Below are 17,494 nucleotides of genomic sequence, written 5' to 3'. Positions count from 1 at the left end.
CAAAGTGCCCCCTGAATTTTTCAGTTGGTCGAAACGGTGGTGACGTCAGAGTGCGCGAATTTCAAACGCGGCCAATTGTACTTTGGCTACTAACCATGCAACCAATTGAAGGGGCCGTATAGTGATGCTCCAAGTGGGACTGAGCTTAGTTAATAGCTTAATTACCCAATTAGCCTAATTAACTTTTCTAGTCAGGCCATATAAATAAATAAAACCGAGTAGAAAATTGGTCGAGCTCGGGAATCGAGCCCCGGTCTTCGGCGTGCGAGACGAGCGTGCTATCCACTCCGCCATGCCAGAGCCGTATATTCCCCCGAAGGGAATTTACGGCTCTGCGTCATGCCAGCGCGATGGTTTGGAATGAACAAAGTCGCGTCTAGTGAATACGGTGTCTTCGCTCACTCCCATCCTCCTCCCTTTCCTGCTGGCGAGGTTCAGGTGTCCACCGAGGTATGAGAGACAGATACATTTCCTTTCCTCAAAAACCAATTTACCGACGAGCGAGGCGTAGAACCTAATGGGCGACGGCGTTCTATGGACTCCCTGGCAGCGTTGCAAGACACTGTCGCGTTCCACGCTCAGAGGCGAAGCTTAACATCTTAACCACACATGAGTGACCACAATTTAGGTCAAAAAAATGCTCCCCTCAATTTTGACGGCTGTCCATCGAGATATGCGAGACAGTTACTGCGTAATTTCTTTCCTCAAATACAATTTTCATTTTCTTCATTACGGGCCCTCTTTGCCTTCTTTCACTCCCACTTGCTCCCTTCCTCTACGGTGTGATTCAGGGGTCCACCGAGATGACAGAGAATTACTGCGCCATTTGCTTTCCTCAAAAAGCGTTGCGTTCAAAGGGCAAGGTGGTGGTGGTGGTGGAAAACATTTATTTACAGATAATCTTCGGGAGGTGAGGTATGAGCTGACCCAATGGGGGCCAGCCCTCACAAGTACTAGGTGGAGGTCCCTAGTTCGGGACCCCAGTGGCGTCGGCCGCTGCCCGGGCTCGCGCGACCAGGGCCCGTTGGGCCTGCAGGTCAGAGCAGCCGAGCAGGGTCGCCTCCCAGTCCTCCCGGGTTGGGTTGGGGTGAGGGGGGATAGCAGGGTTGGAGGGGCAGGCCCACACCATGTGGTAGATGTCCGAAGACTTCTCCGCACAGTGCGGACAGCTGCCAGAGAAAGAAGGGTCAAAGTGTTTTAGAGCTGCCGGGCACAGCAAAGTATTTGTATATAGGCGAAGCAGAAGCCGCTCCTCCGCCTTTGAGAGACCTTTACACGGGCGGGGATAAAGACTATGGCCAGATTGATAAAGTAAAGAAATGTCTTTAAACGAGTAAGCTGGAGAAAATTCGAGTTCCTGATCGTCGGGGTCGGAGGGGAATGTCCGGTGAGAGAGCGCGCGGGCGGCGGCGTAAGCTGCCTCATTTCCCTCAAGGCCCATGTGAGCAGGAGCCCAAACGATACGCCGGTGAGCGGGGTCCCCGGTTTAGACGCTGTTTTGGAGAATGCGGTAGGCTAGATACGGTACCCAGCCCTGCTCGACGTTCCGACATGCCCCTCGCGAGTCGGAAATAATTGTTTTTGAATTGGAATGAGATGCAGCCAAAGCAATGGCGACCTCCTCCGCGTGTGTTATGTCACGGGCTCGGAAAGTAAGGCCGTTCACTGTTTTGGATTCGTGGACGACTGCGGCCGTGAACCATGCCCCATGGTGGGGGCCGGAGGCATCCACGTAGAATACGCCGGGTTTCGATCCATAGTGGCGGGCCAGGGCTTCCGCCCGCGCCAGGCGCCGGCCATTATGGTCCTCACGGTTCATGTTCGCAAGGCAAAGGGCAAGGCAGCGCGCCGAACGGGTGGAGGCGTTCCGCGGACTCCCTGGCAGCGCTACAACACGCTGTCGCGTTCCACTCGTAAAGGCGAAACTTAAGCGTCATTAATTAGCAGCGAACTAGTTTTCAGGCATTAATCAGTAATTAAGCATTAATTACTGATTTGTCATCACTTAGTAATTAGTACTCGATTATATGTGACGCCACCAGGGCCACAGAAGCAGCGAAAGTGGTGCGGAAAACGCTTTCGCCTCTACGCACTTTAGAGAGTCAAAGTGCCCCCTGAATTTTTTTTTGGTGTAATAAAATTGTTTCCATCCATCCATCCTATAGTCCTACTATGTCAAACCACAGCCAATTTTTAATGGCCACTCACTGAAGGAAATGGCTCACTATATTTTGAGAAGAGACGATTGCGCGAAAATCCGCGCTAGCACGCCATCGCTGTCGGCGCACAGAACATCTAAAGCGCATTTAATGCTTTGTAACTTAAGCTAAGCAACTTTAAATCAAAAATGGCCCTCGCTGAAATGAATAGTCTTCTTGCCGAGTCGTTGCATCAAATTGTTAACGTACATGCAGTCTCCGTTCGGGAAGACATGAAATATTACTTTTATTTTCGTCTGGGTTCCAGCTTCAAAAAACACCACATCGCTTGAGAGAGAGAGAGGTATGAAACAGCTGTTTATTATTGCCAAGTACGAAACGTGAAATGGTTCCCGGTGGCTGAGTGGTTATGGCGCTCGTCTACTGAGCCGGTGGTGGTGGTGGTGGTGAAAAACTTTTATTCAAAGAGAGCTTGAGGGCTAAAAACCCTGCTGCATGGTCGGTATCCTTAGTCCGGGACACCGCACGACGAGGCCCCGTCTCGCGCCCGCTTGACCAGAGCCCTTTGGGACTCCAGCGTGGAGCAGTTGAGGAGGGCAGTCTCCCATGCCTCTCGGGTGGGGGTGGGGGAAGGGGGAAGGGGAGGATTCTGAGTACATGCCCACACCATGTGAAAGATATCGCAGATCTCTCCACAGTGCGGGCAGCGCCCATCTGTGTTCGGATCGAAGTGTTTTGCTATGGCAGGACAGAGAAGGGTTCCTGTCTGCAGGCGCCGCAGAGCTCGCTCCTCCGCCTTACTCAGCCCCTTGGCAGGTGCCGGGTAGAGACGGTGGCTGTCGCAATAATGATTTAGGATTTCGCGGAACCGCAGAAGCGGTTTATGAGCTTCTGAGCCAGGAGAGCTAGGATGAGGAGCCCGGTGTGTGAGCGCTCGGGCGGCCGCATCAGCGGCCTCATTGCCTCGTAGACCCTGGTGGCCAGGAGCCCAGATCACTTTTGTGCGAGTTGGATCGGCGAGAGCGCGTCTTAGAATTTGCGAGGCAAGAGATGATATTTCGCCTGCAAGATAATGTTCATAGGCCCGGCGAGAGTCTGTGATAACCGTTTTCGATTTTGGATCAGCGGCAGCGAGAGCTATTGCGACTTCCTCCGCTCGTGTTGAATTTGGGGCCCGAAAAGTGGCAGCCGTGAAGAATCCCGCGGGCGACGGCCCTGTGATGTCCACGTAGTGGACGCCCTCTTTATATCCATATTGCCTCTCAAGCGTGCGAACCCGCGCTTGTCGTCTGCCTGCATGTGAAGCCATGTCCATGATACGCGGGAGCGGAGCGACCCAGAGCATGTGGCGCCACAGCACCGGGATGTTCTCCGTCCCCTCTGGTATGCATGTGTGTTGAATGTGTAAGCGGTTTAGCAGGCGGCGCCCAGGAACCGTCTGCGATAGCCGCGTATATTGGTTCACGAAGTGGGCCTCCCGCAACTCCTGATAGGAGTTTATCACTCCCAACGCCTTCAGTTTGGCGTTGGAGGTAGCCACCGGGAGGTCCAGTGCTCGCTTTGTTACCTTCCTGATGTTGGCGTCAATGCGCTCGTCTTGTTGTTTAGTGGTGCGTAGGTATGGCATGGCGCAGAGGATCCGGCTGGTCACGAATGCATAGACGAGCCGTAGCGCGTCCCTGCCCCGCAGACCACAACGCTTGTTGGAAACACGGCGGATCATGCGCCCTACCCAGTTCGAATCCCGGTTCGAATCCGGTTCGAATCCGAGCGCGGCGGTCGCGTTTTATTGCGAAAGCAATACTACGCCAGGTATCGCCTCTTCGTGGTACCGCAGCCTACCCGTCACGGTCGGTGGTCGGTCATGTGACTACTGACGTCATACCAGAGCGAGGGATGGGGCATCAAGTCGCCCCTTCAGCTCTCCGCAGCTAGACATCGCGGCCGAACGACAGTTGGCGGTCGGTCATGTGACTACTGACGTCATACAAGAGGGAGAGATGGGGTGCCAATAAAACTTTGGTTGGTCCTAGTTGGTACATGATGTTGTGAAGGTGTAGGTTGTGTGTTAGCTTTGGATCTTTCCAAAGCTTTTGATCGCATTGAACGTCAGGCGATCATGACTGCCCTATCCCCATTGAATGTGGGTGTGCGCACGTATGCCAACATTCAAGCATTTCTCACTGACCGCACGGCTGAGATACACTTCGGCCCTTTGTCTTCCCCCTCCTACACGCTTCAGAGTATCGGCACCCCTCAAGGGTCCGTCCTTTCCCCCTTTCTCTTTAACATTACCCTCATCCCCCTCGCCCGAAAATTGGCTACTATTCCCCACCTGGAGCACACTCTTTATGCCGACGATATCACCCTGTGGACCACCCACGGCAGTGAAGGCGACATAGAGAACATCTTACAGGAAGCAGCCACCCTCACCCAAAATTACGCACGAACCATCGGACTGTCTTGCTCCCCAGAGAAGTCCGAACTGCTCCTTATCCGTCCTAAGAACCACCGCTGTCCCCGCTCCCTCATTGCCATTGAACTGAATGGTGACCAGGTACCTGAGGTTGGCACCCTCCGTGTATTGCGCCTGCACATCCAGAACGATGGCAAAAACACCACCACTCTTAAGAAACTCAAGCACGTTGTAGGCGCGATATCGCACCTAATCCGCAGGGTTTCGGGACATCATAGAGGCATGAATGAGCGTGAACTATGTCGCCTCATTCATGCCTTTGTCCTCAGCCATGTGCTGTACACTACCCCATACTTACAACTATCATGACATAAACGCTTTGGATGCTTTGATTCGCAAGGCATTCAAAGTAGCACTTCATCTTCCCCTCAACACACCCACAGACAGATTACTAGGCTTGGGCCTCCACAACACGATCGGGGTGGAGGCCCACCGACAGGCCCAATACATCCGGCTCACAAAAACCTCCACAGGTCGGTATATCCTGGACTCCCTCGGAATCAGAATACCTGCCAACGACCCAACCCTCCTCGCCATCCCACGATCCCTTCACCGGGAGCTCCTCATCAGGCCGCTCCCGAGGAATATGCACCCGTCCCACTATGAGCAGCGCCGCAGAGCCTGTGCGAAGGCACTCCATCGAGCGTACGGCTCCGAGCCGGACGCCGTATGGGTGGACGCTGCCTGCACGGGTGATGAAGCGACAGCAGCTGTGGTGGACTCCTCTTTATCTGCCCTCATCACATTACCTCTCCCTCCAGACACCTCCCCAGAGGCTGCAGAGGAAGCCGCCATTGCACTCGCTATCACCCGCACGGAAGCCCGGTACATTTTCAGTGATTCAAAAATTGCGATTCTAAATTTTGCTCGAGGCCGAATCCATGTCCCTGCTTTTGGCATACTGGACTCGCCCGATGCACCCCCGCCCCGCCAAGTGGAGCTGATATGGGTGCCTGCACACTCCGGGAATCCCGGAAACGAGGCCGCCAACCTTTTAGCCCGAGGTTCTTTAAACCGGGCTCAGGTGGCCTCGGATGCGGGATTCACGAAGGAGCGCATGCAGTCATTCAGTGAGCTGATCCAGGTATACAGAGCCTCACGCTAGCTCTACCCTCCGTCCCACCCCTCCCTACATAACAGACACGAACACTCTGGCGCAGATTACAGACACACACTCTCCCCTCGCCCCTTATCCTAGCCCACTATCATCCCTCCTTCCCTACTACGGCATGCGCCCTATCTCCAGAACCCTTCGCTTCTTCCCTCCACATCCTTTCCCTCTCCCCGGCGGACCCTCACCCACGGGAACTAGAGAATCTCAAGACCTGGGAGGACTGGGAGACCCTGCTGCGCTCGGAGGACCCGGCCGTGCAGACCATCGCCACCGGCCGGGCTGCCAGTGTTATGGACCTTAGGAACATAAACACTTGAGTGGAGTGGGGTCGTGCGGGGACCCTGGGGCGTGCTCCGAATTCCTGTTGTAATAAAGTTTTCTCTCTCTCTCTCTCTGTGTATCTGCGTCTTTTCTTCGTGGTTCGTCGCGTGGTTGCGCAACCTACACCTTCACAACAACATGGGGCGCCAAGGCGGCTCTTCAGCGCGCCGCAGCTAGAACTTCGCGGCCTGTCGACCACCTGCGAACGGCGGCAAGCGATTGACGTCATACAAGTTGCAAGAGCTTGCAGGCCTTGCTGCGGTGATGGATGTGTGTTGCAGCGTGTGGCATGACGTTATCCACAGACATCCAGGCCCTATCAGGTGTATAGAAAAGTAGCGCCTGCTCGCCGGGTCTCCGGTATAGCTATGGAAGACTTCGGGCGCGAGTTAAGATTCTGGTGTTGTGTTACCGCTTAGCCTGATGGAGGCTATGTATATCGAAAATGCTACAAGTTACACCATATTGCTTTCGCAATTACCTTGGCCTAACCAAAGCTAAGCCCCAGCAATTTTTTACTACAAGGCTGTAAATATACACAATAGAGACACCGGCTAGAAGGTAACCCCCAAAAGAGAGACCTTTTTTTTCTGAACAGAGGCTATTAGTTAACAATGAGACTCGAAGAGAATTCCAATGCGTGATTTAAACTTGTTCGAACAAATTTGTGGTCAATTTCGTTTGTTCCTATTTGTCTGTAGGGGGGGGCCGGAATTAAGTGGCGGTGAAATACAAAAACCTTGCTCTATTGTATGTACAAATTTAGGTAAAAAAAAGAGGAAATAGCGTAGCCAAATTGTTCGCGGGGCATCTCTCTCTTAGGCAAGCGTTAAGCCTAACAATGTTGCTTTGATCGGCAAAATTACAGAAGTCAGCCATGTGCATCAAGTGAAATGAAGTGACTTGCAAAAATTGTAACAAAAGTCACCCCGCTAATCGGTTGCGGGCCACAAAAAAGAAAATGAGACCGACGTACCCAAAGCATCAGTGTCATTATATGTGTTCTTTAGGCTCCTTCAAAAGATTTGTGAACATGATGACCATCAGCTTTGGTAAAAGTTTCTTTTTTCTTTATGCTATGCTTGACGGTTCCCCCGCAGGAAATTAACGTTTTAGTTTTTACTTTTCAGGCTGTTCTAAATTTCAGAGCGGTCGCACGGAATTTCATTTCATTTTTTTTTTATCTCTAGAAGGACGCATTACGCTCTATATTGAATGGATGTCCTGTTTTCCACAATGTAGAGATCTTTTTTTGCATATAAGCATGAGGGGCCTCGAAGACTATATGAATGAATGTATTTACATCAAGTTTTAAACGAGCAGCCTTGTGGGCAGATGTTACGCAAAATAAATACAAGCCTCAAATTTGAACCTGTCTTATGTAGTCAAAAGTTTTAATGGCCGAGTTCCTCAAAGCAGCTACGATTGGCCGTGCGTAGGAATCACAATCAGTGCGAGAATATATAGGAATTAGAAACACAAAGAGTATTCAAACTAGACGATAGAAATGTGTATTAAGAAAATCGAAGGCATCGCTTCGGTCACTGATTCCTGAAACCGCTCTTCTTATTCCGCTTAAATTGATTGCCAAAGTACACCACATAAACCGCTACAATTCGTGGGAACGTTATCGTATCCTTACAAGTATAAGCATTTTGGGAGTTACGTCGTTTAGGACAAGATTATCCAGCGCTGATTTTTTTTTATTTATATGTGTACATACTGCAGTCTCTAAGGGGCTATAGCAGGAGTGGACATATACAAAACATCGTAGATAAAATATTTACAATCATATTCGCTATCAAATTCAATTTTTATAACACGGTTGACACCATATCATAGTTGCCCTTAAAATTAGCCAAACACTTTTTAAAACAGCCTGAAATACTTTTGAAGAAACTTAAAGCTTATGCTGGCTGTGCAAATCGCTACGTGAGTGGGCCCAAGAATGGCAGTGGGTGTCATCTTGATAACGTGCTCAGCCTTGGATGCTGTTATAATGATAGACCTGACAGCCATGAAAGAGAAGGTAAATAGGAACAAGTAAAAAGAGTTTGCAGAAGGCCAGCAAAACGGGGTTCGGATCCCGGCATCGTGCGCCTGCGCCTTTCATGTTCCTCGGCATACCTCATTGACTGCGAAAAGTAAATTGTGGCCACAACTGACATGAAACTTGTAGCACAATCGGACATCTGAAGCCGATTCTCCATAAAAGAAGATTTATTTTTATCTAACCATGACACCAACAGCAGTGCTGGCGAAAGAAGAGATCGTTACATGAAGTGCGGCACTTGTAAATTCAAGACGACCTCCACAACACAAGATTGAATAGTCAACATCGGCAGGCAGTTCTCTTTTCAGTTCTCAGGGAAGGAAGGGAAGGGAAAACTTTATTTACACTAATGGTTTTTCCTGCGGTTTGGGGGCATCTTCAGAGACGTCTTGGTTCTACCCCCAGGAGCCTTCTCTGTTGAAGTCGTCCGCCTCTAATCAGTGGTCGGTTGCCCTCAGTCCAGGGCTCCGCTGGCCACTGCCGCCCGTTGAGCTCGCTGTACCAGACCTTGTTGGTCCTCACAGCGGTCGCTGGACAGCAGAGTCTCCCACTGCTCCGCACTCGGGTTTTGTATTTTGGGGACCACGTGTATGTTTTGGCAGGCCCATGTGATGTAGTATAGTGTAGGTTTTTCGTCGCACCAGGGACATTGGTCCGTGTATATCGCAGGATGCATTTTGTTTAGTATATGTAGGTGTGGCAAAGAGCCTGTTGGTAATCAGTTCAGTTCAGTTTAGTTCAGTTTATTACCTTAAAGACCCCCGTAGGGGTATTACATAAGGGGTGGATTATACAAAAAAAAATAAGTACAATGGTTGCCATGTGGGTTCAACATACAATATGATCTGTTAGTGCTTTGGAAAACTTGGATGGGCAGGTGATAGCGGCGATGCTGTGGGAAAGGCCGTTCCAATCTAATGCTGCTCGGGGGAAGAAGGAGGCAGCGAACGTGGTCGTATGGGTCCGAGGCCGGGCAACTTGAAGAATGTGACCAGTGCGATGCGATATGCGAGCTGGTGATGTGATATAGCCTGCGTAACCATGGGTGCTGTAAAAGAACTTATGAAACAGGTTTAGGCTGGCAATGCGGCGACGAATAACAAGGGTTGATAAGGCGGATTCTGCTTTTAAAGACGATACGCTGACTTGGTATGAATAGGTATTGTGGATGAATCTAGTGGCACGGTTCTGAACGGATTCGAGGGCATTTATGAGGTATATTTGATGTGGATTCCATATGGGGGATGCATATTCTAGTTTCGGTCTGATTAGCGATTGGTAAGCCAGGAGTTTAACTTGTTGGGGAGCGTGACGTGAGTGGCGTTTCAAAAAGCCTAGTGTTTTATTCGCGGATGATATTACATTTGAAATATGTGTGCGCCAAGATAAATCATAAGATAACGTGACTCCTAAGTACTTAAATGAGTTAACTGCTTCTATTGGGATTTGAGCTATATTGAACGAAAAAATAAATGGTTTAGTGCGACGGGTGAAGGATACAATCTTGCATTTCTGAGGGTTAAGTGTCATCATCCACAGGTCGCTTCATTTCTGAACGTTAGTTAGGTCAGTCTGGAGGGCTTCTTGGTCGGAAGAGTTATTAATAGTACGATAAATAACGCAATCATCTGCGAACATACGAATGTGACATGATACGTGAAGGGGCAAGTCATTAATGTTTATTAAGAATAATAACGGTCCGAGCACTGATCCTTGGGGGACGCCTGAGGTTACTGGAATGTAATCAGGAAATTCGTTATTAACTAAGACAAATTGGGTTCGATTTGTTAAAAATTCCTTAATCCAGTTTAGAATGCTGGGGTGAATATTTAGGTAAGAGAGCTTAAGTAGTAATCTCTGGTGTGGTTCTTTGTCAAAGGCTTTTGTGTAATCTAAAAAAATAGCATCAATCTCTTGGTTGCAATCAAGGTTAGCATGTAAGTCATGAACAAATGTAGCCAGTTGTGTCTCACAGGAAAGGTTTTTACGGAAGCCATGTTGTGATGAATGAAAGAAATTGTTGGAATCGAGAAAGTTCATGACTTGAGAATAAATTACATGCTCCATGATTTTACAAGGAATGCTTGTTAGGGAAATGGGTCGATAATTTAAGGGAGAGTTTTTGTTACCAGACTTGAAGATTGGGACGACCTTTCCCATTTTCCAGTCATCCGGTATGTTACCTGAAGAGAGAGACTGAGAGTACAATAGTGATAAGTAGGCCGCGGAAATGTGCTTAGTATTTTTCAGAAATTTCGAGTTAATTTTATCGATCCCGGCTGATGACGTTAGCTTGATATTTTCGATACGAGATGATATACCATCTGCAAAGAAAGAAACTGGATCCATGGTTGACGCTGTGAAGGAACTTATGAAGGCGTTAGCAGGTAAATCACACTCTTTCGCAAAAACAGTTGAAAAGGCTCTATTGAAAATGTCAGCACATTCACAATCGCTGATGGTTTCTTTCTTTCTTTCTTTCTTTTTATTTGTTGCTTAGACATTTGCCTTAGACCCATATCTTTAGTAAGAACGATTGTACGTGTATCCTTCGGGTTTACTACGTGCCAGAATTTTTTAGGGTTGTGTATTAGCATATTTGGCAAGTCAGAGTGGAAAAAGGTGTGTTTTGCGTTGCGGATAGCAGCAAGGTAATCAGCTTCGGCAGTGTAGTACTTTTCCCATGATGCTTGGCTTGGGTTCCACTTTGCTGCCCGATAGTGACGCTTTTTCTTGTTTTCCAGGCGTTTCAGGGCCGTAGTAAACCACGGTTTTTGCTGGTTAGCACGGAAACTAGCCACCGGAATGTACTTGTTTGTTAGTTCGTGAACTTTGGCCCTGAAAATCGTCCAATTTTTGTGAAGAGACTTTGTGTGGAAATCGGTTTCATAAATTGGAAAAAAAGCAGTTAGTTCTTCATTTATTGCTTGAAAATCACCTCTTTCATAAAGACGGATTGTTTTCCTGGAAACTTGACGAAGCATGGGTGTAAAACTGAAGGTAGCATGAATGACTTTATGATCACTTATTTCCCTTATGTATGTAATGCTTGTTGCGCTATCAGGGCTGTTGGTTAATATCACATCTAGAGTGTTGGCGGAATTCTGCGCGATGCGCGTTGGCTCTAATATTAGCTGAGTAAGGTTGAAGTTAAGACAGACATCGACAAAATTTTTTGCTTCCGAAGAATTTGTCATGGAGGTGTGGTTACGCCAGTCAATAGTGGGAAAATTGAAATTACCAAAAAGTACAATATCTGCGTTAGGATACGATGATGTCAGTTCACTCAGCACATTGTTTAGTTTGTAGGAAAAGTCCGGATCATTTTGCGGTGGCCTGTAACAGACTCCTATCAGCACAGTTCGGGGCGCAGCGTGGCAGAGCAGCCATAGCAGTTCTAGGTTAGAATCTACATTGATTAAGGATGCTGAAAACTGCTGATGTACGGCTATGAGCACGCCACCGCCACGGGCTCTCGCTGTCTTTACGGTAAACTTTAAAGTTGGGCAGCGCAGCTAGAATTTCGGTATCACTGATATTGTCTGTTAGCCACGTTTCTGTAAGAATGAGAAGGGTGCTGTTGGTTGATAACACAAGACTAGATACGATTTCCCGTTTCGGTAAAAAGCTTCGTATGTTAGTAAATACTGCAGATAAGGTAAGATTATTTCGGGGGGTGTGCTGTCGGGGAGTTGCTTTAGAGCGAGTAGTGTGTGATTGCTATGGCACTTCTTTTACCGTTTCCGTCAAGTCGTCGAATATATACTGCTTCGGGCCTATGTACAGTGTTTTAAAGCGCAGTGCGTACTTATCAGATGTTTCTTTCGCGAAACGTAGTAGGTGTTTGCGTGCCTTACGGACAGAATGTGAAAAGTCTTCTCCTATGCTGTAGTCGGTGTCATTTAGTTTCCGGGCGTTTTTTAGGATGGATTCTTTTGTCTTATGGAAAGTGAATTTAACGATAATGTGTCGACATCGTTCACTTGAGTGACGGCCAAGGCGATGTGCTCTTTCTATTTCTTTTGGGTCTATGGTGATGTCCAAATTTTCACTGCAAAGGCGGGTGACCAGTTCTTCAGACTCAGAGGACGTTTCCTTTGAGCTAGTATCAGGTAAGCCATAAAATAGCAGGTTGTTGCGGCGCGACCGGTTTTCGGCATCATTTACTCTGGATTCCAGCTTACTGATTTGGCTCGCCGACGTGGCGGCATCAGTCTTAATGGATTCAACTTCTGTTTTAAGTGATGCGAGGTCCTGATAGTGGGTTTCTAATTCGGTAATGCGCTTACTTAATTCGGTTATCGATTTGTCTGTCGCTACTAACCTGCTGCTGAGGTCTTTTACTTCGCTGATTAACGTGCTTTGGCCCGATGTTAGTTTCTGTAGTTCTGCAAGTATGGCCGCAGTGTCAGGACCAGGGTTAGTTTCTATGTCACCGGATTGCATAAGCAACGAATGGACAACAGCAAAGCATTCAACGACAATACAAGTACAGCACTGCGGGCTCGGCAGCTGAATTAAGAAGTAGTTGCTCGATTTCTTTGCAAAAAGAGAGTATGATTTTCTAACCTGCATGGCGAAGACAAGAGGATTACTCGTCCGCGCAGTGGCACAGCTGCCGAGCCCACAAGGCGCCGCGGTCCACGGGCGATCTCTTATAGGTGGCGAAAAACATGATGTCTGCGGCGATTGTATTTCCCACGACGAACGGATGGTCCCAGAGCCAGGTGGTGGCGAAATCCAGGCAAACGTGACGTCAGCCGCTGTTATGTAATTGGTATCAGCTTCATGACTGCCGTAGTGATGACGATAACGTGGCCGCACGTCGACGCAGGCAGCAGCCAGAACAGGCAACAGCACATGTGTGAACACAGGAAGGAGCACCTGCATGGCGAAGACAAGAGGGTTACTCGTCCGCGCAGTGGCACAGCTGCCGAGCCGAGCTGTCTGCCGAGCCGAGCCGAGCTGCCGAGCTGTCTCCAAGTGACAGCTTCCTTTCTGCTGAGAGATTTGAGCGGTGGGGGATGTCGCATTCTTCTGCCTCTATAGTTTTGTAGTATGGCCGAGTATTCCCTGGGTGCTGGCGCGAGTTCCGCGGTCTCGTCGGATGCTCGGAAAGTAATGTATCCTCGAGCTATCCTGTCGGCCTCTTGGTTCCCTGCCACTCCCGTGTGCCCCGGTACCCACACAATTTTGTGTGGGATCTTGTCGTTTTGTTCTTCCTGGTTTTTAATTCTGTCGCTCGCTGCGAGGAGTATATGGAGCGCGTGACGACCTATCCTGCCATTCATGTAATTTCGGCAGGCTGTTTGAGAGTCCGTGAGTATTGTTAGTGACCGCCCGGTTCTGTAGCCCTCCGCCACCGCTAGAGCAACGGCTATTTCCCCGGACTCTGCAGCTGTGCAGCCTCGGAGAGACGCGCTTGTCATTTCGCGTAAAGACGAATCGACCACCGTCGCTACAGCGATTTTGGTATCTCCTCCTCTCCAAGACTCGTCTGTATACACGGTCGTGGCTTGAGGAGCGTATGTTTTCTCAATGAATTCGGCCCTCGCTTCTCTTCTTGGGATCCATGTTGTTGGGATCCAGGTTGGGATCCAGGTTTTTTGGTAGTGGAGCTACCTTGAGGGTCTTGCGAAGCTCGTCAGTGATCGTTGCCATCCTCGACATTTCACGCATTTGCTCGCGGTATCCGAGCCTCTGCAGGAGCGCTCTTCCAGTCGTTGTTTGCAACAGCCTGTGTTTTTGCGACTCAAGCTGCGCCTCTCGCAGCTCCTTAAAGGTGTTATGTAATCCCAGGGCCATGAGTTTTTCTGTAGACGTGTTGCGTGGTAGTCGGAGCGCTGTCTTATACGCTTTGCGTAGCAGGGCATCCGCTTGTTGTATTTCGTTTTTGTTGAGGCACTGGTAGGGTAGGCTGTACGTGATTCGACTTACTACTAGGCTTCTGACTAGTTTTAGTGTGTCCTCTTCACGCATGCCATGTCGCCTGTTGGTGATGCGGGTGATCATGCGTGCGACTTGTAGCATTGTTGCTTTCAGTAGGGTAAAAGTGTGAGTACTGCGCTGGTTGGATTGAACCCACATGCCCAAAATTATTATTGTTGTCTTTTCGGGTATGGGCGTTCCTTCTAGGTAGACGTTGAGTTTTAGGTCCTCGTTGGTTGGGACGGTCCGGTTTTGCTTGCCTCTCCAGACTCTCAGCAGTTCCGATTTCTCGGTCGAGCATGCGAGTCCCCTTTCTGCGAGGTATTGCTCTACACAAGAGGCCGCTTGCTGTAGCCTTTCTTCCTTCTCTCCGAGACAGCCCGTGTTTGTCCAGACTGTTATATCGTCAGCATACATTGCATGCCTGGTGCCTACGATGTTCTGTAGTTTTCGAGCTAGGCCTATCATAGCTATGTTGAAAGGGGTGAGATAACTGACCCTTGGGGTGTTCCCTTGTTTGGAGTGCGAATGTTGTCCGATCGAAGGTCTCCTATGCCGATGGTGGCAGTTCTATTGGACAAGAAGGCTTTGACGAAGCCGTGGATTCTGCGTCCGCAATCCAGGTTGTCTAGGCCCGTAAGGATCACTTCGTGGCTTACGTTATCGAATGCCCCCTTGATGTCCAGGGCCATTATGACATTTTCTCCCATCCGAGGTACGTTTCGCAGGACATCTTCTTGTATTTGGAGGAGAAAGTCCTGCGTCGAGAGCTTCGCTCTGAAGCTGAACATGGTATACACAGTCGTTATCTTCCATGTAATTTTGCAGTCTTAAAGTTACAACCCGTTCGTAAAGCTTGCCAAGGCACGACGTGAGTGATATGGGCCTGAGGTTTTCAATTTGTAGCTTTTTACCAGGTTTAGGTATCATTATTACTTCGGCGTGTCTCCAATCTTCGGGAACCGTCTCCGCCTCCCAATGTTTTTTAAGAAAGCTGACGAGCTCTTGTATGAGGTCGTCGCTCAGGTTGCGGATTAGGGCGTTGTCGATTCTGTCCGCTCCGGCTGCCGTGTTTGTGGTGGTGTTTCTTATGGCCGCGTAAACCTCTTCCACAGTTATGGGGCGGTCGAGTTTCTCGTTTTCGGCTCCTCGATACGTTCCTTGGTATCGCGGGGGATTGTGATCGCCGAAACATTTTTCTCGTGCCTTCTCCAGTAGGGCGATGTCTGATCCCTCGAAGGAGTGGATGAACCTATGGATGGCTTTATTGTTTTCTGATTTTATTTTGGTCGGATCGATTAGTGCTCTTAAGAGATTCCAGGTTCTGGCCGTGCCTAGAGTTCCCCTAAGCGAATCACTGAGTTGTTTCCAATTTTGTTTCGCGAGTTGCATCGCGTATTCTTCCGCCTTTGCCGTAATTTCTGCTATCTTTAGTTTTAGTTTCCTGTTGTGTTTTTGCTTCCGCCATCTTTTGGTGAGACTGCGTCTCGCTTCCCATAGTCTGAGGAGGTGGGCGTCTACTTCGGGCGTTGCTGTCGTTCTCCTTAGACTTTTTGTGCATCGTTGTCGCGTTTCTCTCAGCATGCCGCTCCATTCCTCCAGTGATTGGATACCGCCTTCAGATTTGTTGCAAGCCCCGCGAAACGCGTTCCAGTCAGTGATTTTCGCCTGTCCAACCTGGCGTCTTATGGTGTCGGATGCTATTAGTGTCCGCAGGATAAAGTGATCGCTGCCTAGATTTTCCATCATGTTTTCCCACTGTGACTCCCTGCTCTTCCTTACGAAGGTGAGGTCCGGGCATGTGTCCGTGCTCACGCTATTTCCGATTTTCGTGAGGGTCGCAGGGAAAAAAATACAGGAAATGCTGCCTCGTCCCGAAGTACAGACGAATAACGCTAGCACGGTTTATTCTAGGCAACCTGCGTTGCCAAAAGGAACGGGAAGTTCCGCGCATTAAACTAGGATGTGATGATCCAAAAACAGAGTTTTTTGGTTGGCAGTCATTCAGTAAGCACATATGTTCTCCAGATTAAGCAAATGAAAATTAGTGATGAAAACTGAATAAGATCGATAATCTGAGAAAGGCTTGCGCATGGTAGGGAGCCGCTAGGTCGTTGGGGCGGGGACGCGAGTACTTATTTATATTGGGATTCTAGCGTTGAATTTTGAACTGAGAACCCCCCGGTTCTCAGCAACCACTCTGGTGCTCGAATTTGTTAGGGTGAAATGTTTGGTAAATATGTATATGACCCAACTTTGAGTAGAAGAAAAAAGACCTTGTGCGCCTGCGCTCTTTGGCCACGGATGCCCTCGCGCCATAAAAACTCATCACCCTCACAAGCTATAACCTTAATTGGTAGTCTACACGGCCACCGCAGCGCAGAGAACAGCTGAGAAAGTTCCTGAAGAACAAAAGCACTCTTTAAGGAAAAAAATGTTATTTCAACCTTCATACGAATTTAATACCGCTTTTATATCTGGGGAGGAAAGGGTTTATGCTTTTGTAAAATAAGGAAACAAAAACATACTAAAAAGATTTCTTCAATTACCCTTCCCAAAAAGCCTCGAGAGGCATCCATTACAGCGACTAACTAATTAGGCTCTCCTCCACGTAGTCTAGGCCCCCAGAGTAACGGTTGCATCCGGCACTTCATTCTTCCTAGGAACGCTGCATGCAGTTTGTGTCCCTGCCCCTTCATGGACTAAGTAGGGAAGTGTTTCACAGGTCTCATTTACCAACGAGTCGGCCTTCCTCAGTGTGTCACAGTTCAGTGCCAGATTACATGACATCTCTGAGATCCTGCAATGTGCCGGCGCCCAATTAGTACGGCCTAGCCTGTGCGCCTCACTGAGAAGCTTTAAATTATTTACATACTTTTTAAGATGCTTGTTTCCACTCCAGCAGTAGTGCACAGTCCACACACAAAGGGGAGCCAATAAACCGGTTGTTGCACCTCGTGTTTCACCTAGTAAATATCGCTACAGTCACTAAGATGCACATTCGTTTTTTCACGAAATCTGAGCACAACAGATTTTTAATATTCCACCTAACCTGCATTATCTTTTAATCAACATTTTTTTTTCGGCTTGTTTTTTCACCGTGGGTAACCTCTCTTCAGGATCAGGGCTTTTGTAAGGGATAGTTGGTACGGTGCTAAATTACGGAAAACCTAGCGCGAAGGAAAAAGTTAACAAGACGGAACACACATGCCAGTCCTGTCGTGAGCGTTGCCTCTTGCCCACGTTTTCCTGGCGCTGTGTTTTCCAACTCTCTTCGGCTCCTGGCTTTTTGTGCAGCCGCAAAGAAAAATAAAGACACCTCCATGAGTGAATTTAACTGCGCGATAGGATATGAGGTCGGCCTGATTAAAGCAGGTTCAAAATTTGAATTCGTACTAGAAACTGCGTGGATCGATGTAGCAAACAGTCTAGAATCTTGCAAA

At 48.7% G+C, this 17,494-nt stretch overlaps 1 protein-coding gene across 1 annotated transcript; it reads right to left on the bottom strand.

The window, feature by feature from the left end:
* Positions 1–11,843: 11,843 nt before the first annotated feature.
* LOC149346537 (uncharacterized) lies at positions 11,844–13,013 on the bottom strand. The gene has a single exon (XM_089585407.1). It carries the CDS (start codon positions 13,011–13,013, stop codon positions 11,844–11,846), a length of 1,170 nt encoding a protein of 389 aa, XP_089441533.1.
* Between the last annotated feature and the right edge of the window lie 4,481 nt (positions 13,014–17,494).

The sequence above is a fragment of the Amblyomma mixtum genome, chromosome 4 (assembly GCF_055824585.1).
Source record: "Amblyomma mixtum isolate Tamu chromosome 4, ASM5582458v1, whole genome shotgun sequence".
Classification (NCBI taxonomy): domain Eukaryota; kingdom Metazoa; phylum Arthropoda; class Arachnida; order Ixodida; family Ixodidae; genus Amblyomma; species Amblyomma mixtum.
The sequence above is the reverse complement of the archived record's forward strand: the minus strand, read 5'-3'. Positions and strand labels throughout refer to the sequence as shown.